At 47.2% G+C, this 26,946-nt stretch overlaps 1 protein-coding gene across 1 annotated transcript; it reads right to left on the bottom strand.

Annotated features, from left to right (window-relative positions):
* Positions 1 to 415: 415 nt before the first annotated feature.
* dner (delta/notch-like EGF repeat containing) lies at positions 416 to 23,792 on the bottom strand. The gene is made up of 13 exons (XM_067246634.1): positions 23,511 to 23,792; positions 12,197 to 12,520; positions 11,975 to 12,072; positions 9,385 to 9,548; positions 8,380 to 8,528; positions 7,978 to 8,131; positions 7,700 to 7,813; positions 3,425 to 3,655; positions 1,567 to 1,689; positions 1,315 to 1,428; positions 1,079 to 1,210; positions 673 to 919; positions 416 to 527 (listed from the first exon to the last, which is right to left on the bottom strand). Exons 1-13 carry the CDS (start codon positions 23,790 to 23,792, stop codon positions 416 to 418), a joined length of 2,244 nt encoding a protein of 747 aa, XP_067102735.1.
* Between the last annotated feature and the right edge of the window lie 3,154 nt (positions 23,793 to 26,946).

Raw genomic sequence — 26,946 nt, 5'->3', positions numbered from 1 at the left:
TTCACAGAATAATAAAATGTAAAGTAAGCTGTTATGCTACAGTAGCCTCACGGATTTCAAATGGAAAATAGACAAACTGCAGAATTATTTTAGAACTACATATTCTCTAGCTATTTTCTTGCTTCTACGTTTGTTTATGTGTAGTTACATTTAGTTATTTTGTTGTTGGTAGAAACACTGACTTGTATGTGTGCTTATGCAGAGTGAGATGTCATGATGTGACGTGGGTCATGTGCCCTCGTGAAGGTGTTTGAGGCCATGATGGGATTTGTAGTCCCAATGGAATGTGTTGTTGCAATGGAATGTGTGGTAGCGTGTGAACATGATAGCATTCGCGGTCTCAAGTCGACAGATGGCCCCGTGTGGTCGTGAGGTGACGTGTGGTTGTTACACGTGGCGTCTGTGGTGTTTATTTTTACAAGTCTTTGGTTTTGATTAGAGTGACGAGCGGTTTGTCGTCCGGACTGTAGTCCTCGTACGTGATGGGGGTGGCGTCGTACATGGCCGGCCTGGACTTCTTCCCAAATCTGACGGGAGAAACACAGGGGGAACAAAACAACATCTGTCCTAAACAAGAGAGGTAAGCACGCAACTTGTGCATGCAACTCATGTTTTTACAGATGAGCCGAACAGTTTAGAGAGGCACCCCATGCACCCGTGTTGCCCAGATACCTGGCGTGTCGGATGGAGGCGATGGCGTTGCTGAACTCGCTGTCGATGCTGCGGCAGTTGTAGAACTCCTGGTAGGCGTGGCGGGATGAGCCCTGGTATTCGATGCGGCTGATGCGGCAAATCCCCACGATCAGGATGATGAGCATGAGGACGAACGCCACGCACAGCGCCCCGATGATGATGTAGAGGGAGTGGCGCGGCATGTTGGTCAGGGAGTCCTCGGGGTGTGTGGGCTTCCACTGCAGGTCTGGGGGGGGCAACACACACACACACAAAACACACAAAACACACACAAAACACACACAAAACACACACAAAACAGGCACGCACACGCATTTAGGGACGGAACGAGACGAGTGGATGGGCGTCGGCGGGTGGACGAGGAGAAGCGGTGCGGACGACTCACGTATCTCGCAGCTCGGCCCCACCCAGCCCGGGGGACAGTGACAGGTGAAGCCGTTGGATTGGTCGATGCAGGTGCCTCCGTGGTGGCAGGGGTTGCTCTCGCACTCGTTGACGTCCACCTCGCAGCTATCCCCTGAGACGGCACAGAGAGTCAGAACCTGCCGCTGCTCTGTGGCTCCGCATCAGCAAGGCTACCACACGCACACGCACACACACACATTCAAGTCCAGTCCTCACCCAGGTATCCAGGTGGACAGACACAGGCGGTGTTCAGCCCCGCACTCTTGCAGTGGCCGCCGTTCTGGCAGTGCACCCTCTGACAGGGATCTCTGTACACCTCACAGTGCTTCCCTGCAGAGAGGAGGAACGCATGAGACGACACACATGGCATCCCCATCACCTCCCACTGGAGTGCACACGCTCTGTGCGGTGTACGCTAAGCTAGCGCGCACATCCTCTTCGTACAAGGAGACCCAGACGGGCACACACCTTCGTACTGAGGCGTGCAGACACACTCGTACGCGTTGATGAGGTCCCTGCAGGTGGCGTAGTTCTGGCAGGGGGCTGAGAGGCACTCGTTGTACTCCTCTTCACAATACAAGCCATGGTAGCCTGCCAGACAGAGAGGTTTACCACGTTTACAGAGCTTTCGTTGATCAAATATCCGATCATGTCACGGATGAAAACAATACATATTCCATATTTGCATAACATAACCCCACAACTGGGTTATTGCAGCCTTAGTACATAGCTTTTTTGTTACATGTTCATGCAACACTTTGGTTTACTCAAACAATCTAGCACAATGCCTCTTGGGCATGGAATGTTACTGAAAGAGAATGGAATGCACAAGGCTGTTCCCCCTGTATGCCACTAGAGGGCAGCGTCACACTGGGATTGAGACAACCGTGGCATCCCCATCTTTGTCCCCAAAAGAAATCAGTGCAGCTACAAGGTCAGAGCACACAGATTGACAGAATCTCTGGGTTGCTGTAAGAACTTGATGTTCTGTCATCACAAACACTGCAATGCCAAGTGCTTGTGTGTGCGTCCGTGCATGTGCTGTGTGCGTCCGTGCATGTGCTGTGTGCGTCCGTGCATGTGCGGTGTGTGCGTCCGTGCATGTGCGGTGTGTGCGTCCGTGCATGTGCTGTGTGTGCGTCCGTGCATGTGCTGTGTGCGTCCGTGCATGTGTGGTGTGCGTCCGTGCATGTGCGGTGTGCGTCCGTGCATGTGCTGTGTGCGTCCATGCATGTGCGGTGTGCGTCCGTGCATGTGCTGTGTGCGTCCGTGCATGTGCTGTGTGCGTCCGTGCATGTGCGGTGTGCATGCATCTACGTGTGTTTCATTGTTCATTTTCCGTGAGTGAAAAAGAGTGTTTCCGTGAGTCTGTCTGTGTTCCTGAGCATCCTGTCTCCTCTCCGAACTGGAGGCAGACACACGAGGCTGTGTGTGTGTGTGTGTGTGTGTGTGTGCTCAGACACACGTCAGCCTCATAACTCATCTTCTCCATCACACAACACTGCCACATGCACCATCTGGCAGGCTGATGAAAAGGGAGGAAAGGTCAATTAAATCCCTAAACAAAATTGTGTGTGAGTGTGTGTGAGAGAGAGAGAGAGAGAGAGAGAGAGAGAGAGAGAGAGAGAGAGAGAGAGAGAGAGCGCGTGTAACTCTGATTATGCATGCTTTTTCTCCAGGATCGTAATTGCAAATCACCCCTCATGCCAGTCCCCGAACAGTGGCGGTCCGAGCAAAGCCTTTTCATTGGACAGCAACCTCATGACAACTTGCGCAGTCAAGGCTGCAAGCACAGGCTCGGCGGCACTGAGCAACGGTTTCACCATGGCAACCAGACGATGGGGCTGGGAGGGTGGGCGGGGGGAGAGGTGAGGAGTAGATGAAGAGAAGGATAAAAGACCCAAAGCAATCTGAGACAGGTGGTGAATAAAGAGGAGGCAGAGCCCTGATGTTAAGGAGCTGACGTATTTCGGAAGAGAGGCAGCAGATCATAGGAGCCTGTATGTGCAGGCCCAGAGTCTTCAACAGAAAGACATCAGCTGCCATGTTCAGCAGAGACAGAGAGCCACCCAGATGGTTAAGACCAACAGGGAGAGAGGCCAATGTGTCCCTTTGTATTTACGGCCCTCTGAAGGAGTCATCGTCCTAACCACAGAGGCCTCTTTAAGAGATGGATGATGATCTGTCATCATCCCACACAATAGATTTGGACCAATTCACCCAACATGATCTCGATAGCCATCGATGGTTTGACACAATCTTTTACCAGTTTCAGAGAGATGTGCCTGCTTGAGACAGAATGCCCAGCCGTGCCTGGGTTCCTCACCTGGGACACACAGGCACCTGTAGCTGGTGCCCACGCTGCGACAGACCCCGTGGGCGCAGGGGTTGAGGGCACAGAAGTCCACCAGCTGAGCGCAGGTGGGGCCCGTGAAGCCAGCAGCACAGCTACAGCCGAAGCCCAGGCCGGGACCCTGAGGGTAGCAGGTCCCGTTGTTGTGGCAGGGGCCGGAGGCACAGGGGTCCACACGCTGCTCACACATGCTGCCCTGATACCCTGAGAGAGACAGAGAGACAGAGAGACAGAGAGACAGAGAGACAGAGAGAGAGAGAGAGAGAGAGAGAGAGAGAGAGAGAGAGACAGAGAGAGAGGGAGAGAGAGAGAGACAGAGAGAGAGAGAAAGAGAGAGAGAGAGAGACAGAGAGAGACAGAGAGAGAGAGAGAGAGAGAGAGAGAGAGAGAGAGAGAGAGAGAGAGAGAGAGAGAGAGAGAGAGAGAGAGAGAGAGAGAGAGGGAGGGAGGGAAAGACAGAGAGAGACAGAGAGAGACAGAGAGAGAGAGAGAGAGAGAGAGAGAGAGAGAGAGAGAGAGAGAGAGAGAGACAGAGAGAGACAGAGACAGAGAAAGAAAGACAGAAAGAAATAATTAGAGTGTGTGACACAAACAGAGAGAGACAGGTTTGTTTTCCACTGACTCCAGCAGATTATTCCTTCCTCCCAATGGATATAAATGTCTGGGACTGTGTGCTATGGGTAAAATAGGGTCCCTCCCTCCAGATCGATGAATCCGCCTGTAAAAGGCTCACTTCATTAGTGTAATGAAATACATACCGATGAAATCAGCACTCTACGCTGCATGTACAGTACTCACGCACAGCCCAGCCAGGCTCTGTACCATCGGCCATGAATTATAGAGTAGCATGGGATGGGGTATCTGGGTAAAGATGGAGGAGGATGGGGGAGGGGTAGCACACCTCGTCACAGGGGTAAGATGTACAACCTCAGTCTGACAAGAGTAGCAGACAGTCAAAAAGGTTTAGACTGAAACAGAAGGGCAAGAGAAGCACAACACCAACATGGCTTCAGAGGAAAGATGATTCTGAGATAAGAGGAGGAAGCCAAGCTGCATTCCCCTCCCTGTCTGTCTGTCTGTCTCCCAGAAACCTGTCTGGTGTGGCGGGCTATTTTCACGCCGTCTGTGGCCTGAGGTGTGGTCGTCAGGGAGACAGGGGGGAGTGAGCAACAGCCGTCGTCAGAGCTCTGTCCCTGATCACAGTGACAGCACCCAGGACCGGACCATAATGCACCCTGACACAGAAGTCTGGGGAAGCTGGACAACCCCTCAGAGGGTGAAACACTCCAACATCATCACACACAGACCTGAACACTCACATATATACACACGCATACACACACACACACCAATGTGACCACACACCTAAGCAAAGCCCCGGATGACCTCCACCATGAGTCTGAGTTGAGAGCTTGTACATTGCGGAAAAGTACCAGGAGAGAGAGGGTTAAGACTCTAAATATAGACGTCCTCCCACCCCGCTGTTCCTGGGAGGAGGCAGGCACACTGCTGAGAGAGGCCTGGAGGATGGAGGGGAGCACTGCAGGAGCGGCTGTGTCGACACACAGGCCCACCAGCGGTACTGACACTGGATTCAACTCACTCGGCTGGCAGTCAGTGATCGAGGCCTAATGCTGTTTTGATTGTTTCTGCTACTGTTGTCATCTGTTGTCATTCATCAGTTTGCGTAGAATGCTTCGTGATAATGAGTTCCGCCTCCGCCAAAAGACATTTCATACTTTGAATGATTTATGTGTGTGTGCGGGAAAACAGTAGCGATGCTGTAAACAGGTGAGAAAATGTGTGTGTGTGTGGGGGGGGGGGGGGGGGGGGAGGGGGGCATTCTTAAAATAGTCCAGAACCCTCCAGAGAGAGAGGAATAAAAAAAGAAAAGTGTCCCTTTCAGACAACAGAGAGACGGTATACACGCTCTTGCAGTAGCAAGAGAGTGAACACCAGAAGCACAGTCTTTATCCCTCCTCGATTACTCTTCACACTTCACAGATTTGACTGCTCGACAACTTCTCCACTCTGGGCTGTCCGTGGAGTAGGTAGGAGTGGCCAGACTGATCCAAGTCCTCCTCAAGCCTCAGCTGTGAAACCCTCCAAGCTAGCACCCTCTTCTTCTTCCCCCTGTGGAGAGCTAAGTCGAGTTGGGTGTCTGTCCGTCACACGGCTCGAGCACACAGTTCAGACCACCCCCCAGCTTGAACTGGGAGAGGGGGACTGTTGTGAAACCCACAGAAAAGCTTCAAATACATGGTTACCCAACAAGAGCATTACATATTTTGAAATCTTCACTGCACTAATTAAAAAGTGGTGAAGTGCTCTTCACTCCTATTGTTGAATCGTTGCTCTTTTTCTGCTGGAAAAACAGCTGCAGAATTATTCTTTTTTATTAGTGGAGTTGGTCCAAAAGCTACTGATTAATAATTCAATCAGTTTTGCTTTGTTAGCTGTCCTCATTAGGAGTACCTGAACAGGAATATTTCTCGAGCCGGTTCATCAGTCATCCTCAGTTGTTTTATTTATGTGCGTGCAGTGAAAAAAACTCAGGGTTTGTTGTGGTCGAAGTGTGAGGGTGTTTGTGTGTGTGCGTGTGCATGCCCTTACTCAGAAGTTTTGCTTTGGCACATGCACTTTGTGGGAACATATTTCCCTTGAGAGGCCAAAGCCAGTGTTAAGTACCTTAGAACTCATTAGAGCTGCAGACCAAAGTTCAAATGAAGCACAAGAGTGACACAGATAAACACATAGATGACACCATGACCCGGAGAGAGCAGACTGCTGGGAAATTAAATGCAAGTGGCTTGTGCTGAGCAAATATCTCTGATCTCTCACTTGTGTATTTTGGGGAACAGTGGTTTATACATTTTCTCCAGAGTTCGCTTTGGTTCATAATTTATAATAAAGAATTATTTAAAGACAATATATACATCCTTAAAGGTATAAAAGGGAGACAAATAATCTGTAAAATCAATAGGTTTTGTCCCCCATGAACTTGTAAACTAATGAGGCCCTCTGAGAGATGTTTAGCAACACAGACAACCCGCTACTTTCAAGCCAATTATGTTCCAGCAATGCTGTTCCAGCCAATCGCCTTTAGCAAGGCAACCTTTCCTTCTGGGCTTATGTTGTGAAACCACTGTCAATCAAACTCGAGCTAGAGGAAAGCGTAGAAGTTTAGACGAGAATTGGGAACATTGTTTTATAGAATTTATTCGAGCTATTACAGTTTTAATTTGTCATTTTCAAATGGTTCGTCAACTGTTATATATCACAATACACAAAACATCATTAGACATTAGTAGGAATTAGCAAATCAATATTCTGGAAGTTGGAAGATCACTTTAGTTTAATTTATTTACTTTATTTTCTTTATCTAATGGCATCATACACACCTCAGTACATTACTTTTGTGGTATGTGCAAAATTGACCTTTTATGATGTTAGAATGTAGATATGATTATTGTTAAAACTCTGTCTTGTAACACAAACCATTCATTGGCATTACTACAGGATGGAATACTGTCTCAGTCAGCCACCCTGCATCAGAATATGTAGTGTAGTACATATGTAGTGTAGTACATATGTAGTGTAGTACATATGTAGTGTAGTACATATGTAGTGTAGTACATATGTAGTGTAGTACATATGTAGTGTAGTATATATGTAGTGTATGGTGCAGTGCATGATGATACATTTCCATCCATAAAGCTATGTCGTTCACCAAGTTACATTCAACCATGTCGATAGAAATATATCATAGTTAACTAGCTCCCTACTTAGAACTAGAAGTTAACGACTGTGTCATAGTCTAGCTTTCTGATTAAAACAAAAAACATAATTTTATGTGACGAGGTAGGGTTTCCAAAAATAAAACTCATTAACTCACATAATTATGATACAGCCTAGGGCGAAAAAACGCAACTCTGTCACATAAACAACTCCACATTCAGAATCACAAGTTTCTTTGTTCTGTTTGTATCAGATGTGTGGCTCTGCCCTAAGTTGGGCTGTTGAAATGGGAACATCTATTTAAGGAACAGGTATTTAAGGAAGAGCCACAACAACTGTTCTGTATGTAAGGCACATATTCAACCCCATTATGCTCATGTTTAAGGGTTTTAATTGATCATAAAAGCTCCTGGCACTCAACACGCGTCAGGCATGAAGTCATGTTTTTTGTTTGAATTATCAGAGGAACACCTAAATAAGATCCCTGTCATGGAGCAGTAGGGTACCTACCTTCAGGGCAGTAGCACCTGGGCCCTGCTAGGCTGCTGGAGCAGGTAGCTCCGTTTCTGCAGGGCTCAGACAGGCAGTGGTCCACCAGCGTCTGGCAGCGCTCCCCCTCGAACCCTGGGACGCACAGAGCAACGTGACATCACTACAATGCAGCTTCTCCTTTGTAGTCAGCTGTACTACACACAAACACACACACGGGCACACACATACACTCATGCTTACAGTCCCCCACACACACACAAACACATACACACACACGCACACACAGAAACCCTTGCCTGGGGGGCAGGTACAAGTGTAGTTCCGTCCCTCGTCGCCCTGCCTCTGATCGGTGCAGGTGGCGTTGTTGCGGCAGGGCCTCAGGTGACAGGCATCAAACTCCTCACAGAAGATGCCAGAATAGCTGTCCTCACACTCACAGAAGAAGGTGTTCTATGGGAGTAGAGAGACGGAGAGCTCTGCTAACAAGGATATCCCATCATTCTTACACAAATAGCTCATTGATTGTGTCATTTTCTGTAGCCTGCTAATGAGGTGTTGATTGGCATTAGGTTTGCGACATAGCTATGTTCAGCTACATTGGGCCACAAGCCTGAAAGCAGCCTTGAATCATGTGCGTTTCTGATATGAAGATCCTTCTTTACAAGTGGAGGGGAGACACTTCTAACCCCTGACCTTACCACTGGAGGCTGGGTGATGCATTTTCCCTTCCCAGAGCATTGTGGGTCACTGAACCTGCTTCCAGGCTCCACACAGCTGCTGGCTTTGACGGTCAAGTTCAGTCTCAAGGTCACCTCCTCACTGCTGTCGGAGCCCAGACGCAGCATGCCTACAACGAAAGAAGAGAACTAATGTAAAGGTTTAGCAGGGAAAAAAGCAACGCCCGGTCAAAGATGTGACAGACAGACAGACAAGTGAGTGAGAAGTGGTTTTATAGAGGGTTGTTATTCTTATAGAGCATCAAACATGTTTATGACCCCTAAATGATCCACCTAGATGTCACTGCAGTGAGAAGATTCCCCAGTGGCCGACTGTGCTAGATAGACAGAGTAGACAAGAGACAGGCAGAAATAGATTTGATGTTGTTCCCGTTCTTCATATGACCCAAGTCACAAGAGGCAGCTGCGTTTTCAAAACCTCCCTCAAATGGAGGATTAATAGCAATATTCTGGACCCCACTCAGAACCAGTAAACCACAAACACAAAGATGAGCCAGTGACATAGTGGATCACCCCCCCACTCCATGTTGTCACTCCCCCGCTCGTACACTCAGAGATATATCAAAGTCAAAGGAAAGACAGTTCAAGGTCCAACGTCACATGTAGTCAGACGTGCGCAGGAGGGTGGAGGCTCATCACCACCAAGGAACAGGACACCAGTTAACTGCTGGATTAAGGACAGTTCAATATCCTGTTATAATCCTGTCAGAGGCTGAGTTGGAACAGCGTGTAAGGTGGTAATATTAGGCTCTTACAGAAACATTCGGATTGTGACCATCAGGTCTATTCTGGACATGCTCTTGTGGTCCTGAAGTGTGTATATATGAACATGTTCATAGAGGTTACAATATTTATATCATGGCAAGACCGTACAGAGTGTCTCTTTATGTCCTAAGGATGTCCCCTATTTGTCGGGGACGATAGCTTCCTCACAGAGATGCCATTGGTCAGTAGGAGGGATCTTACTGAGGAAGTAGTTGTGTCCTAGAGGCAGGGACTGGTCTGGAACCACTAGTCCATCTGCGGCCTGCTGGAACCACATGATGGTGCCCTCCAGCACAGAGGAACGCTGGAACCCTTCCTCACCCACACGCCACAGCACGGGAGCCCCACTCACGTTCACCAACACCCTGGAGAGAGACAGAGAAAGGGAGAAACGAAGAGTGGGAGAGATAGACAGTGTGTGAGAGACACAGAGGGAGAGAGAGAGAGAGAGAGAGAGAGAGAGAGAGAGAGAGAGAGAGAGAGAGAGAGAGAGGGAGAGGAAGGGATAGAGACAGATAGATAGACACGGTTGTGCGTTTGTGTGTGTGTGAATGAAAAACCCTGATAAAAAGACAAAGAGCAGTCAACCACAAAGGCAAAACCAATGTGGTACAGAGTGATGCTAGTGCAGCCCTACAGCTTGCACGGCCCCCGGGGACTCTGAGTAATGAGAGGGGCGTGTGAGTCTGGGGTGGAGGAAGGTTGATCCCCATGGTGACACCGCCACGGTGAGGCAGCAGTTTCTGAAGGCCAGGGAGATGAGCTATGGATCGTGCGGTCAAGGGCCATTACTCACCTGAGTGTGAAACAAATACTGTTGCGGGGAAAAAATGCAGCAAGCAAGCAGATGCACAGAGATACTCTTGTCTTTTCTCTCTCTCCATCACGGCACACTCGCAAACACACGGACACACAAGTTCACGATCTCCTTTTCAGCCTCTGAATACCTTGACAATGTGCGTCTTTAGCTTGTGTTTCAATTGACAGTTCTGTGCTGGATGTGTGTTTGTGTGTGCTTGTCTGTGCGAAAGAGAGAGAGATAGTGTGAATGAATGCAAAGTTTGCACACAAGCTTTAGGAATCGATAAGCAGATCACAAACAGCAACAGCTTTAGTGTCACACAGGACGAACAACTAAAAACAGCCAGAAAACGTGCTGAAGATCTCCCTGACTCAGACAGGGCAGTAGTGACTCTAACGTGTGGTGTGGGTTGTGCCTGTGAGCAGACAGGGCAGTAGTGACTCTAACGTGTGGTGTGGGTTGTGCCTGTGAGCAGACAGGGCAGTAGTGACTCTAACGTGTGGTGTGGGTTGTGCCTGTGAGCAGACAGGGCAGTAGTGACTCTAACGTGTGGTGTGGGTTGTGCCTGTGAGCAGACAGGGCAGTAGTGACTCTAACGTGTGGTGTGGGTTGTGCCTGTGAGCAGACAGGGCAGTAGTGACTCTAACGTGTGGTGTGGGTTGTGCCTGTGAGCAGACAGGGCAGTAGTGACTCTAACGTGTGGTGTGGGTTGTGCCTGTGAGCAGACAGGGCAGTAGTGACTCTAACGTGTGGTGTGGGTTGTGCCTGTGAGCAGACAGGGCAGTAGTGACTCTAACGTGTGGTGTGGGTTGTGCCTGTGAGCAGACAGGGCAGTAGTGACTCTAACGTGTGGTGTGGGTTGTGCCTGTGAGCAGACAGGGCAGTAGTGACTCTAACGTGTGGTGTGGGTTGTGCCTGTGAGCAGACAGGGCAGTAGTGACTCTAACGTGTGGTGTGGGTTGTGCCTGTGAGCAGACAGGGCAGTAGTGACTCTAACGTGTGGTGTGGGTTGTGCCTGTGAGCAGACAGGGCAGTAGTGACTCTAACGTGTGGTGTGGGTTGTGCCTGTGAGCAGACAGGGCAGTAGTGACTCTAACGTGTGGTGTGGGTTGTGCCTGTGAGCAGACAGGGCAGTAGTGACTCTAACGTGTGGTGTGGGTTGTGCCTGTGAGCAGACAGGGCAGTAGTGACTCTAACGTGTGGTGTGGGTTGTGCCTGTGAGCAGACAGGGCAGTAGTGACTCTAACGTGTGGTGTGGGTTGTGCCTGTGAGCAGACAGGGCAGTAGTGACTCTAACGTGTGGTGTGGGTTGTGCCTGTGAGCAGACAGGGCAGTAGTGACTCTAACGTGTGGTGTGGGTTGTGCCTGTGAGCAGACAGGGCAGTAGTGACTCTAACGTGTGGTGTGGGTTGTGCCTGTGAGCAGACAGGGCAGTAGTGACTCTAACGTGTGGTGTGGGTTGTGCCTGTGAGCAGACAGGGCAGTAGTGACTCTAACGTGTGGTGTGGGTTGTGCCTGTGAGCAGACAGGGCAGTAGTGACTCTAACGTGTGGTGTGGGTTGTGCCTGTGAGCAGACAGGGCAGTAGTGACTCTAACGTGTGGTGTGGGTTGTGCCTGTGAGCAGACAGGGCAGTAGTGACTCTAACGTGTGGTGTGGGTTGTGCCTGTGAGCAGACAGGGCAGTAGTGACTCTAACGTGTGGTGTGGGTTGTGCCTGTGAGCAGACAGGGCAGTAGTGACTCTAACGTGTGGTGTGGGTTGTGCCTGTGAGCAGACAGGGCAGTAGTGACTCTAACGTGTGGTGTGGGTTGTGCCTGTGAGCAGACAGGGCAGTAGTGACTCTAACGTGTGGTGTGGGTTGTGCCTGTGAGCAGACAGGGCAGTAGTGACTCTAACGTGTGGTGTGGGTTGTGCCTGTGAGCAGACAGGGCAGTAGTGACTCTAACGTGTGGTGTGGGTTGTGCCTGTGAGCAGACACGGTCCCTTACTTGACAGCAGTCTCCTCAGGCACCTCCAGGGAAACAGTCAGTGTTCCAGAGGTGAGCTCACATAACTCAGGGCTCACACAGTGCATCCCCTCCGTCACCTTCAACACACACGCACGCACACACACACACACACACACACACACACACACAGGTAAACAACAATACATACTTACACTGTATTAAGGTAAAAAAGAAAAAACCTGAGCAAGGCCGTTTTTTTACCTGGTCTTTGTCCCAGGGCACCACCAGCAGCCTCTGTCCAGCCTTGGGTTCCCACGGCTGCAGGGTGGGTGTGGCCTGGCTGGTGGAAGGGATGCTGGTTGGCTGAGGTGGTTGAGTGGCGGTGGTAGGCGTGGCAGGAGTGGCCTGATCAGGGGCAGGGGGCATGGCTGTCTCCCAGTTAGACACGGGCAGGTCCAGGATGGGCTGGTCACACCTTTCCCCCTCGTAGCCCTCAACACACTCACAGGTGTGGGCCTCCCCTTCGTCACTGCGGCTACAGTTGCCATGGAGACAGGGGCTGCTGGCACAGGGGTCTGTGAAAAACTGTGAGGAGCAGCGGGTAGAGGGAGAGGTAGAAGAAGCAACATGAAAACATCTCCCTTCTCAACCACAGCCCCTCACACTGCACATCCAAGGGCTCCATGTCCTCCTTTGTCTATATTATATGTTGTGTACAACACATGTTTTTTACCCCCCCTTCCACAATTCTAGCTTAGACTTATAAAGCCAAGGGGACAGTGCATACAACATTGTTACGTGTGACTAGAGTTCCAGGGAGAAAGTGTGTTCAAATTGTAAACAGTCCTTTCTCGATTTCATCTATCACGTCACACCTCAAATCTTATTCCCAACCCTCTCCTACCCTCCCTTGTCCTAATCACCATCCATTCTTTACCACTAGTTTACATGCTGTTGGTGTTTTACATTTTGTTCGTACAGGTGGTGTCTGGAAAGGTTACAGCAATACATTTGTTTGATGGCAAAGTGAAAAACAAGAACAAACTGTTCTGAAGTTGGCTTCCTTGTTAAAGGCTATGGAGCTGCTACCTCTGCATACAAACAGCTCAGAGCTGGTTCCTCGCTGTCATGCACTTATGACACAAATGGGTCCTGACAGCTTGTTTCATGCTGTTTCCTTCTGTGAATAATTGAGTGGATTCGGTCGAAGACGCAAAACAGAAGAAAAAAAAAGCGAAATAGTTGAAGGTGATAGGACAAAGCTATGATATGATACCTTGCTCTAAGACTATTGGTTCTGCCACCAGAGTCTGTCACCAAGAGCCGGCATATTAAACTGTTGTGTTTCCAGCCCCTGCAGCTGTTCAAACATCAGACAAACCAAATGCAGACAACTCTCATTTTGACTCTCCAGCCAGACACACACTCAAGCTCGTCTTTGTAAGGCAGAAGAATCCTTCAGTATCCTTAGCAGTTCTCCTCTCCATAGGAATGAGTCACAGCTCATTAGCACTGAACCCGTCGAGTCTTCTCACGAGACTCTGCCACTGACTCTGAAAGCACAGTTGCAAAGTGGGCTGACTCACTCCTTACAAACCTCTTCTGACCTGGACACACTGTACTAGCCATCTTTCACCCTAGTTTGTTTTCTCAGACTCTTGATAACTTGCAGTAATTTAGTCAATTCTTTAGTCAAGTATGCCATGTTGTCCCTGAGTAAATAAGGGACAGGCCTGAAGTTGAATATCGAAAACACGAAAACTTTGTAAAAAATGTGTACAGTGTGTAGATAGCGTAGAAAAAACGTTTTTCTTTTTCATTCAATTGATATGGTTTAAAAATACATTTGCAAAAGGGTGGGTAGGCTTGAAACATCATTGGCTTATAGAGATCAGTTTCTGATAGCAATAAGGTAAAAACAATACTTAAATCCATAAAGAACCATATTTGTAACCTATCCAAGCTAACCTTGTTGTTCCAGTAGGTCTGTAGTGCCAGTGAACTGAATCTGCTCTGTCAGGATATGCAGTGTGGAGACACTACTGTGTGGATGAGGAGCAGGATGTTCTGATGATCTCTGTTGGGTTGTACTAAGATGGTCTAAGTTTGTGGTGTGTTCCTGCAGCTTGCTGGTGGCCAGACCTCAGGGCTGACAGCTCGGTTATAACTCATCCTGTGAGCCTTCCCATTTAGTCACTTTATCAGTCAGTAAATGTTTGTTTGAGTCATCATTGCCGTGGACATGTTGTGGGGGTGTAAAGTGTAAAAACTAAGAAGAAAAATGGTTGTGAGATGGCAGAGCTAGTCCCATAGGAGTAGAGATTAAAACCATATATTGTACGGTCAAGCACAAAGGCATGCACATAGATACACACACACAAACACACATACACACTGCAACACTGAAGAATCCTCTGTCGGTTTTTGTTCAAGGCTGTGTTGTAGGAACATGACATGACTTCAGTCTGTATATATCAGTTTACAGTATGTGAAGTAGTCATGACCCTTCAGCAGGGTGCCCAGGATGCTGCTGCCTCCATTCAATAATGATCAAGACATCTGTGTTGCCATAGCTACAGTAGCTAGGTAACCTGAAAACAATTAGCTGTTTTTGGTGCTCAAGCCCGAAGAGTGTGTGTGTGGTAGACACACAAACAGCAGGTGAGCCGTGGAGCACATTCACACACTTTGTGAAACATTTCCTTCGCAGCTCTCTCATAGTTCACATGAGACGTATGAGAGTGAAGCAGCTGTCTCCTCTTGCTCGTCCGTAGTGGCGTGCAGGGCTCATGCTGCCTTGGCACAAGAGGAGGTCGAGACAGAAGCAGGTATTTGCACATCTCAAAGGCACCTGGGAGGTCACTGGCCCAAGGAACATGTGCATGTTCAGTGAGAGATGAGATGTTTGAGTTTGTGTATGCCTGTGAAGATCTTCTAGCTCTCTGAGAGGGTGGAGCCTACAGAACGACTATCAAACAGCTGAACAGAAACATTTCCTCCTGATCAAATTCTGGATACACTTAAACAAGGAAAGATGAGAAGGAAGAGGTTTTAGTGTATCATTATTAGTTTGATGAGAAACTAATAATCAATGTGCCCATTTTGAAACTCCTTAAGAAAGCGCTATCCTTGATTTATTTAATTGAAGACAATGTTCTGGTCATGAAGAGAGAGCTTTAAGAATGCAAATGTCTCCATGCAACCTGGGTTTTGATCTGACACATTGTCTGCTAAAAAAAGCATGCATGGCAACCTGTAACAGCCTGGTCGCTGCAGCAGGGAAACTAGAGCATCTCCCTGCATTGCGTAACACGGTAACAAATAACCGTGGCGATGAGACAGGAGGAGAGGACGGGGTCCTGTGTCTGTTACCAAGAAACACTTCAGCACATGCCTCCCCTTCCTGCTATAGGCCAGGGACTGATCCTGGAGCCGGGAGTTTTTGACAGCTTCCGCTCAAGGTCCTCTTTTAATGAAGCTCTGCCTCAGCATGACATCATGCTCAGAGGCTACCTGGCTGTGCTATATTGTCCTGCATGACATCATGCTCAGAGGCTACCTGGCTGTGCTATATTGCGGCACAGTACCACGCACGACTGTGACTGACTGTAGACCAGGACCCACACTCATCAGGGCTTCACACAGTCAACACCGCTCTCTCACCACTGCACTGGCCATGACACGTCTATAATAAGACAAGCCTCCGACACCAGTCATCACACTGTGTTGATAGTGTTTGATCACGTCAGCCTGATTCACGCTGTGAGGAGACGAATGACAGCTGTCGGCCTGGGGTTTGATGGACGACTGATGCTCTGGAAGGATGATCTGGATGCTGTGGCGTTTACCTTGGGGACGTGGCGACTGTCATGCTTTGACACGCGTAAGATAGCCATAAACACGGACACGGACACAGGTCGAGCAAAAACAAAATGAAAAAGACAACGAGACTATTGACCAATCTGATGAAGCGCTGCTCCAGCCTTACATGTTGTCTACATCAAAGCTCCACTGCCAGCCTCCAATCCCCACTCTACCCCCTTCACCTTTGTGCTGTGGCATCAAAGGCTGCACTTTACATATGATTAATGTAAATCATTCAAACACATTCAAGCACACACACCTGTCTTGTAGCGTCAAGGACTATCCAATGTTGCCATGGTTACTTGAAATAAACTAGTCTTAAACATTTCAAAGAGGAAAAGTTACCAATTACAATTACGGACCAAAATTGTGTAAGCAATGTGTTGAAACAAAGCTTCTTGGTTTTAGATGATAAACTACCCCCAAGGCAGACAGACTCTTGTAGTAAAGATGGGTTGTAATTCATCTGTCATACAGCAGTGCTCTGCTTTTCTAACTCCACACTTTACTAAACAAGTCCTTAAGACCCTAGCTCAATCATTTCTAGACCATTGCCCAATGACACAGGCAGGCACTGCAAAGAAGGATGTAGGAAAACGGCAGCTGGCTCAGAACCAACAACTTCATCTTGCAGTTTGATGTGAACAACATGCATGTCAATCTCTCCTGGTTGAAAATGAAGGAAAGCCTGACAGTGCCCCTCCTTGTTTTTGTTAGAATTGTTGTGTAGTCAACTCCCATTCAGCTCTAACATACATATCTACCCTGCCAGAGGTCTCTACACCATTCCTATTAATGCAATCAAAGCAGTGCACAGTGTGCCTCAGCCATGTTGCAGTGAACTCAGCTCAGACTGCTGGAGCACACAGTGAGGGAAGCTTTCAAAAACAAGTGAAGCAACACCTGATGGCCTTACACCTGCATGTAACCAAATGTTTATGTTAGTGTTTTTATCTATAGCAATATAAATACATATACAGTATAAATAAGTGTTAAGATTGCACTCTGTAAGTCATTTATATTACAGTTTTTCTCAATTGTTTACACACAAATACTGGTACTTGAGACACAATGACCACAACATGTAACTCATGCACCAACCCCATGAACCAATTCTGCTAAACTACAAGCACAATTCCTGCTTTACACTCAAATTGCAGTTCTACAACACACTTTTTTCAAAACACCATACACAATTCTCTGCATTTGGCACAATTTTCATGAAGAAAATCTTTTGTTTTCACAAGGAACACACTGCCATTCAAATACGCACTCTGACTCATCGCAAGGACAAACACCTGTCACACAGTTTTACAATTAGCAATCAGAGCTTTAGCATAAAAGGGCAACAAGTGACCTCTTCTGTTTTTGAGCAATGGATGCCAACATTGGAAACAGAGGCAGAGGAGTGAGAGTAAGAGGAGGAGGACGGGGAGGACGAGGATGAGGAAGGCCAAGGACCATAATCTCTGATGAGATCCGAGCCGCTTTGGTTGACCATGTAGTCAACCATGGTCTAACAATGAAGGAGGTTGGGCAAAGAGTACAGCCAAATTTGAGCAGGTACACTGTAGCATCCATCATCCGGACTTTCCGAAATGAGAATAGGTAAGAAATCTACTCTCACTACAAAATTGCAGTAGGCCTACTGCATATCAATACAGTACTCAATGAGTACAGTAGTACAGTATTGCCTGTGGACTGTTCTGTAGGACTGTACAAATAAAGTATGTTTCAAGTATTTGGGAAATGTATTCCTACTTTGTATTCCTACACAGTATTTACAGTATTTTACTATTTGTTTGGCAGAACTGAAAGATTACCAACACAAGGTGGTCGGGAACATCTTCTGTCTCCTGAACAGAAAACTGAAATCATGAACATGGTCCTAGAAAATAACGCCATAAAATTACGGCAAATACAAAGAAAAATAATAATAATGTAACTGTGTACACTATACAGTAAATGATTATGTTGTTTTGTATGTAGAGTACTGTATGTGCAACTTTGTGTTGGTTGGGATGTACACTGTGTACATATATGTAAAATATATTTGTTACCGTGTATTTCTGTGTTCTGAGTATAAAAACAATATTCTCAAATATTTTACAACACACTTATGTATGTACTGTCTGTAGTAAATGTAACACTGAACAAAAAAAGGCCTAACTCACTATGATGAATGAAGAAGAAGTGTTTTCCATTCATCATAGTGTTTTACATTGAGCACATCAGTGTTCAAATGGTTCTTATAAATGTCTATTCATATGATGGTTTGTGTTTGTCATTTGAAAACAAAATACCATTTTGAGATTAAATAACATTGTTTTGAATGTTAAGTTTAATTTTGCAGGAGAAGTGAGGGGTTTTGCCCATTTTGTGTGTGTTTTTTTGATTTGTGTGTAGAGCTCTGAGAGTATGAGGTATGCATTCAGAAAATGTGTGTAACCAATCGAGAAAAACTGTAAATGCTTTTGAATTTAGCTGGAACAATTTACATATTTTTGTATATCAAGAATAATACAGTAATGTTTGTGTGAAAGAACATTGTCAGTTACATTTATATTTCAGGTGGTTGTTTTGACGGTCTTATCTGTGGACCCGAGGAAGAGTAGCTGCTGCTGGGGATCCTAATCACATCCTGAACCCTGAATCCTGCCTGCCTCGCTCCTATTTTTACTTCACCTTTTAACTTACCCTCTAGTCTTTTAAAATGCTCTACTTATGTATATCTCATGTATATCCATGCTTTCTTTTACAAAACTCCCTTACTGTTGGATTATACGGTATAAAACACAATCAGAGAAAGAGAGATGGAGATGGAGGGGGAGTGCAGATAGAGGGAGAGAGAGAAAGCAGTAGAGAGAGAGAGAGAGAGAGAGAGAATAGTAGAGAGAGAGAGAGAGAGAGAGAGAGAGAGATAGAGAGAGAGAGGGAGAGAGAGAGAGAGAGAGAGAGAGAGAGAGAGAGAGAGAGAGAGCGAGAGAGAGAGAGAAAGAGAGAGAGAAAGAGGAGGAGAGAGAGAGAGGTAGTGCGAAAACAGAGACAGGTGAGAGCAGTGGTTGTCTACAGAGGAGCAAGGGTGAGGGGCTGGCAGCGGAGGACTATTAATACCTAACCAGGTGGAGATGCCTGAGGGATGCAGGGAACATGTGTACCATCAGAGTCTATTAACTGTCTACAGCACTGTCCTTGTCCAGTCTTCCCAATGTGTGTAAGGGGGCTACAGGAATATCAGAGATGTACAAAGGACTGAATAGGGGCTACACATTCTTTTATAAATACATCCAATTGTATAACAGACACCCAATCAGATCGGCTCCTACTGCTCCCACCCCAAACGCCTTCTACCCACAGAGACACCTTCTCCCCTGATCATCTCTCATCCCCAGCCGGGCAGGCCCAGCTACTTGCTGTATGGTGATGCATGAGGGGTCTGTTCTCTCTGACCCACATACATATACTGTCCTGCTGGGTGCAAAGCTGGGAAGGATCCAGAAGAGCTGTGGTATCTTTCAAGCTGAATTCGTAGAAGCAAACTGAACATTCTGTTCCCCTGTGACTTCAAATCTGGAGCACATGAACATCATTTATTTTATAGCCTAAACAGCGTGAACATTGAGAACATGTAGTCCCGAGACTGGGCAGGAACGTATGCGCTCGGCAATCACGCGCATCTGCTGCAGATCCAAAAGACAAAAACATGCCCACCGTCCATATTGTCGGTGAAAAGAACAGGAACAAAGTGATGCGAGTCAGTGAATGAGTCATGACTTTCTTGAAAGAGCTGGCCCCTTTCAAAACACACATTGTCTCTCTGGGTCCCACCTGTCGATACAACCAGTCGTGACCTGCTCCCAGCAGGAGCAACCCTGGACAAGGTGAAGCTCCTGGCTGAAGATGTCCATGGAGGCCCCCGGTGCCTCCAGCTCCTCCTCCTCCTCTGATGATGAAGTGAGATGAGAAGACGAGAAGGAGTCTGTGAACCGCAACCTCCTGAGACGAGCTCTGAACACGGCCGGCGTGTACAGACGTGAGTGTGCAGCTGTTGGTGCAGATGAAGAAGTGTGCGGGTCATGATCGTCGCGTCACGGACCGAGCGCTGTCTTCAGGTGGTGGGGCAGGTAGAAAGGATCTCCCCCCACTCAAGACAAATGAGCACAGCAATAGAAAAAACCTGATAGACACCTATTGATCCCAGGTTAACATGGAGAGGTTTAATCCGTGAACAGTGTGATGGAGGCTGGAGACTCCCGCTACAGACCGGATCAATGCCCCCCCTCCCTTGCCAACACCGGGACCCAGCTGTTCAGCTGTTCAGACTCTGATCTACCCAGGGTTGATTACTGTCTGGCACCACGGGCCGCAAGACCCAGAGGGGGCTGACGTCGGCCCAGCCTTGCTCTTTGTTCGCGGAGCTCTGTGGTTATTTTCTGTTGAGGATATTGAAGGATTAACTCCATGTTTTATGACTCGCAGACGGGGTTAGAACATATCCCATTACAAGGATCAAACTGCCTTTTATCCTGCATGGCTTCATTAGCAAAATACTGTTTACCAGTTCGTGCTGACTAACAGACAATGTGTGTGTTGTTTGTGTTTGTGTGTGTGTGTCATCCCTATCATAACTGGGAGAACAGGAGCCGTGGCTGCACTGTTGCTAAGAGACACCATACCCTGCAAGAATGAAGGGCAAAGGAACAGAGATGACACACACGAGCTAGCGCTCCCAGCCTGTCCTCCTCCCAGCCTGTCCTCCTCTCCTGCGCATCCCACAACACGTTTATCATCACGTTACCTTCACTACCGTGAAGTCACAACAACACAATGGATCATCGAAGGCCTAAGGTCTAATTACCATGGGATGGAGAAGGGCGAGTCATTGCTGGCAGCAGTTAGCTGCACTTTTGTGCCGGTCGAGTTGAATGATACAGACTGCTTGTGCCGTACACATTCAAAAAAAGGACAAACTGGTAAGTAAAATACCTAATACCAAGCCAAGCAGAAGCCTAATCATGGAGTTGTGAAATACATTTATTTCACACCAAGTTTATGAAAGGGGTTCAACATGAGTCTTTGTCCAGGCCTCTCTGTCTCCACTAGGTGATGTGTGTTGTGGAGATACATGTCATCCAATTCCATTAGGGCTCTCTCATGCTCTACCTCAACTTCGCCGTGAGCCGCACAACATGAAAAGAACACGAGGACAATCACAACAGACGTGAGAAAGCCTTCTGAGCGAAACAGGCTGTTCGTTGGTCAGACAAGAATAGAAACACTGCTTCAGAGGTACGCTGACGAACGGACGTGCAAATAAGGGAAGAACAAGGAAGCTGCACCGTGGAGGGCGAGGTGAGTGGATAAAAGGAACATGTTAGGTTGATGATGATTGGACGGTTTTCTGAAGTAGGATCCCCAAGAGGATGCCCTTGAACATTCGGTGCCATTCTATTTTCTTCCCGTCAAAGCAGTTATGAGTTCTGTACGACAGTCAGAACAATGCTGTTCTGTTTTCAGCTGTCAGTCTCCAGGGACGCTCCTGACAATGGCCTGGTCACCTCAGGTCAATGTAGGAACGTGCAACATACATGAAACATCAATTCTCTGTCACGGGTCTAGATCTCGAGAGATCATTTAGACGCGTTTGAGGTTGTGGCCATACGGGTGTTCTGGATAACAAACTGTAGGAAGCTCTCCCTGCACTACTCCATGCCTTCAACAGCGCTGCAGTTCTCTTGTAAACAGTGGCATGAGAAGGCCCTCCGCAGTGAGAGGAGAGGAGGCTGTGGGTATTATCATATTCCTTGTGGCTCCTATCTCTCTCAAATGTCCCAACAAGCCACAGATATCAAAGCAGCTCCGACACCAAAGGCTGGCGCTGTGCTTTGAGCCCTTCCTAATTAGGCGAATCTGTATCTCCAGCTGCCCAGAGACATGGCGCGGTCACCTCAGAGCAGCCTGTTCCCCTCACGATAATCAGTATTCATCTGGTCCCTTAGCCGGGGGGGGGCTGTCTGACATTTAGGAATGAACCCTCTGAAGGAGCGGAGGAAGAAAAGGATGAGGGAAAAGGCAAGGTACAGGAAGAGAAAGAGGGGAGGGGGTATTGTGTGAAAAAGAAACTTGCACGACTTTCTTACCTTGAGAGGCTAAATAATCCTGTAGGAACCCCGGTCTTCTCCTCTAAAGCAGCACGTTGACCCAGCCCTGTTGTACGGAACAGTACCTGCTGTTCTAGTGGACAGAACGGCCTTTTAAGATGACTATGCTGCTGGAGGTTCAGGGCAGAACCACTGACAGAGCACAGAATCACGTCTCCCTGCTCACAAGAAGAGCAGTCAAGATTTATGCAGACAAACTAGCATCCAGGCGACTGGTGAATAATGTAAGACGTGGCTGGATCTATCTCCCTAGTTGTTTTATCAACTAGGTCAGGTTATAAATGGTAGAGGTTTATAACGTGGATCTCATGCTGTTACAGCAGAACAATCAATGACTATTACACCATTACAGTGGCACATCCAAGATGATCCTTCTCCTTCATGATTGACCCTCCTGTTACCTTTAAAATACCTGATCGGTTGAGCGCATGAGAAATCAATTCAGTTGTTGTTGTCTCTTTGACACTGGTTCTCTCTCTCTTTCTCCCGCTCCCTCTCTCTCTTCTTACCGGATCCTTCTGTGGTGTGACGCACAGAAGGATGCAGCCCTGCCAAACAGGTCATTTACCAAATCTCTATTGACTGCTGCTCTAGTTGCCATGGAGAAAGAGAGAACGGGTGTAGAGGAAAAATCAATGATCCCCCAAAGAGTTCCTCTCGTCAACTGTCTATGGAAGACCTGTGCGGAGGAAGCGAGGGCGGCTGCGACAGTCGCAGACCGCAGCCGCCCTCCCTGCTATTCCGAGAGATGAATCCAGGACATCCAAGGAGACAGACAGAGAGTCCCTGGCTGGATGCTCCACTAAGGGCTCCACTCCTATCTACCCAGATCCCTCTACATGCCTCCCCCCATGACCCATGGGATTAAGACCCCACATGTTTGTCTTCCGCCGGGTCACTCTCTCCCAGGGGGAGGAACCTTTCTGTTCTCTATTGCCTCATCAAGGTAACTGTGCGTACGTGCAGCTGATGGTCAGGTAACTGGGACTTCAAATAATGCCATCATCCGTACTGATCTTTTAAACAGAGGACCGCTGCAGAGGTCAACAGTCTCCAAGCCTTTTAAAGAACAATGCTCTCAGTCAGATCTTCTCTCTCCGCAGAGATGACAGGGGCAGAACAACCGTCGCACATTTTTCCTATGTTTCCCATGTGAACCCTAAGCCCCTCTAGTGCTGGTTTTCCTTTGAATCAAACTGGGATTGGAACCTTCTCTCGCATGGTGTATAATGTCTCAGGCTGTGTCTCCTACGAGAGCTGTGGGACTTCTCACAAGCCCTGTACGGTGGTGTAGCTACAGTACCGTCACTTCTGCCGGCACTGCACACCGCTAGTTGCTACCCTGTTGCCACATAAAACACACTGGTCATGAGTACAAGCTTCACATGCTTGCCTTTGACATTGCTAGAAAGACAAAGGGCACTCGCACAGGAAGTTACAGTACATAGCAGAGCAGCACTAAAGTAGTATAGTACTCTGTTCGGTGTCTATCGTACACAACCAGGCCACCAGTAGAAACCATGGCAGGCCATTTCAGAGGCACATCTCACCTCACAGTTGCGCCCGGTGAAGCTGGAAGGACAGGTGCACGTGTAGGCCAAGGCGTCCGTCATGGGGTCGGTGGTCTCAGGGTCGGACGGCTGGCCAGAGCAGGCGCCTCCGTTGAGGCAGGGCCGTCCCTCGCACGGGTCAGCGAGGGGTGTGGCCTGCGTGGGCTCTGCCGGGGCAGGTGTGCCCCCGACTCTGGCGCTGAGAAGCAGCAGGAGGAGAGCGACGGGGCGCTGCGCAGGCACGCGCCAGGGAGCGGACGCCAGCACACCACACAGACTCATCCTTTATCCCTCTTTGATGTCCCTTGTTTTGGTTTTCCTCCCCAGTGGTGGCGTTCTGAGCTGTGTCTGAGGAAGCGGCTGGATGCAGTGCTGTCCGTGTGTGAGGCTGGAGACGCAGACGGAGAGCAGCTGGTAGGGCGCTGGATGCGGGCTGTGTGCGGAGAGACTCAGAGCAGACTGGCTGACGAGGGCAATGAGGAGGAGGGACTGGCTCCTGTTCGCTCACAGCCTCTGATTCATAGTGACGACACTCCCTCCCTCCCTCGGTGGCTTGCTCCCTCCCTTCCACTCTTTCTGTCTCTCTCTCTCTCACACACACACACACACACACACACACACACACACACACACACACACTGTGATGGACTCCTGTGCAGACCTCATTTATAATCTCATCATTCATAACCTCTCCTTGATGCTGACATCCCTTCTCTGCAGGCATACAGGCAGGCTGACAGGGAGAGAGACTCGTCTTCAGCTTGGCCTGGGAGATTATCTGCATCAGAATGACAAAGGACAGCATTAGCATTACCACTGGGGATAGGTTGCCAGCATCTTGCCACACCCTCTACACCTCAAGGTTGCCACCCACCTCTCCTGCCAGGGCCAGAGGATGGGCTCTGTGTCAGGGTCTGAAGATACATTCTGGCTTTCAGACCTGAAATAACAAAACAAAAATATTGATTGAATAATATTAACACTACAATCGTCAATAACAAGGATTGTGTTACATTGTTGTGTATCAGCATATCATTTAGTATGCAATGCATTTTACTCTGCGTCAATACACTTATGTAACCCAGTGATAAATTAGTTATTTCAATTATTAAATTATTCATTAGAGTTATAAAAATTCATTGGTTTTAAAATTAATTCACTACTTAGTCTAAGTTTAAGAAAGTTAACACAAATGGTTGAAATAATTATGGACCTGTTACATTGAACAGGCAGTGTGAATGTAAATTAGGGAAAGCATATAACAAAGAAGAAATCAACATACAAACAACAGATAAAGGAAAAGGAAAAAAAACATATAGCAAAAAAGAAATCAACATACAAACACCAGATAAAAAAAAAAAAAGATAAAAAGAAGACTAAATAACGTAACCATCAACACACAAAGACAACAGATGGCAAATAGGAAAAAGGATAAATGAGTAGATAAATACAAATTAGTAATACATGCTAGTATCCAGTGCAAACAGCCATGAGTTGCTTCACTTGTTTTTTGAATCTAGCTTTGTTCTGGGTTTTTGAGATGTGATCTGGAAGGGAGTTCCATTCAACCATAGCCCTGCATAGTACTGTACGTTGTTTTGAGTTTGTTTTAATTGTTGGAATTGTGTAGTTACCCCTGGTGGCATGTCTGGTGGGGTATGTATGTACATTACAGCTGAGTGTGAGCTGCCTAAACAAACAGTCGGGGGTTTTTAATGTGTTAATTTTTTGAAAGAAAGACAGAAGTGATGCTTTTAGCCTCTCATCAACTTTCAGCCAGGAGAGTCGGTCATGCATGTTATTTACATTTGCTCTTGGTGTGCACTTAAGGGCAAGCCTAGCTGCTCTGTTTTGTACCCTTTGAAGCTTCCCTAGGTTAATTTTTGTGGTACCTGACCAGACTACCGAGCAATAATCTAGTTGTGACAGTGCCAGGGTCTGCAGAACCTGTTTGGTCAGATGAGGTGTTAAAAAAGAAGAGCATCTTTTAACCACAGATATGTTTCTACCCATCTTTTGCACCAGTAGATCTATATATGTCTTGACCATGATAGTTTACAGTCTAAAGTTACACCCAGAAGCTTTGTTTCCTGTACTTGCTCAACAGCAACATTGTTCAGTACCAGGTTCAGCTGGGGTTTAGAGCTTAATGATTGCTTTGTCCCAAATACAATGCTCTTAGTCTTGGAAATGTTAAGGACCAGTTTGTTATCAGATACCCATTTGAATACCATCTGCAACTCTTTGTTGAGGGCTGAGGTGATTTCTTTAACTGTTGGTGCAGACATATATAGTGTTGAATCATCTGCATACATAGACATACAGGCTTTTTTACAAACAAGTGGGAGATCATTTGTAAAAATCGAGAAGAGCAATGGTCCTAATGAGGATCCCTGAGGAATTCCACATTGTAAATGTCTTGGGTTTGAGAGGCTTCCATTAAAGAAAACCTTTTGTTTCCTATTGGTTAGGTAACTTTCGATCCATGCTACGGCAGATGGTGTAAAGCCATAGCACTTGAGTTTTTACAGTAGCAAGTTATGATCAATTACATCAAATGCGGCACTAAAATCCAATAGCACTGCTCCTACAATATTTTGTTGATCCATATCTTTTAACCAATCATCTGTCATTTGCGTGAGCGCTGTGGAGGTTGAGTGTCCCTCCCTGTAAGCATGCTGGTAAATGCTTGTCAAGTTGTTCATTGAGAAGTAGCATTGTATCTGATCAAATACAATTTTTTCCAACAGTTTGCTCATAACAGGTAATAAGCTGATTGGTCGACTGTTTGAGCCAGTAAAGGCAGAACGAGTGTTTTTCGGTATAGGAATTACCTTAGCCTCTTTCCAGATTTGAGGGCACATATTACTGTCAAGACTCAGATCAAAAATGTTGCATATTGGAGTGGCAATATGGTCCGCTACCATCCTCAGTAGCTTCCCATCCAGGTTATCAATACCAGGTGGTTTCTCATTATCGATAGACAATAGCAATTTTTCCACTTCTTCTATAGTCACTTTACAAAATTCGAAAGAGCACTTCTTGTCATTCATTATTTTGTCTTGTATACATGAATACAATGGCTCATAGTGTGGTGTTGGCATTTCCTGCCTGAGTTTACAAACTTTGTTAGTAAAATAATCGTTAAAATAATTGGCAATATCCACAGGTTTAGTTAAAAAAGTCCCTTCCACCGCGATGAAAGATGGAGTCGGGTTGCTCTTTCTGCCCATTATGTCATTTAGGGTGCTCCAGAGTTTCTTTCCATCATGTTTTATATGTCATTAATCCTGGATTCGTAAAATAATTTCTTCTTCTTTTTGTTCAATTTAGTGACATAGTTCCTAAGTTTACAATATACTTGCCAATCAAATGTGCAGCCTGACCTTTTTGCCACTCCTTTTGCATCACCTCTCTGAGCCATGCATTCTTTTAA

Source organism: Osmerus mordax, chromosome 11 (genome assembly GCF_038355195.1).
Source record: "Osmerus mordax isolate fOsmMor3 chromosome 11, fOsmMor3.pri, whole genome shotgun sequence".
Lineage (NCBI taxonomy): Eukaryota > Metazoa > Chordata > Actinopteri > Osmeriformes > Osmeridae > Osmerus > Osmerus mordax.
The sequence above is the reverse complement of the archived record's forward strand: the minus strand, read 5'-3'. Positions and strand labels throughout refer to the sequence as shown.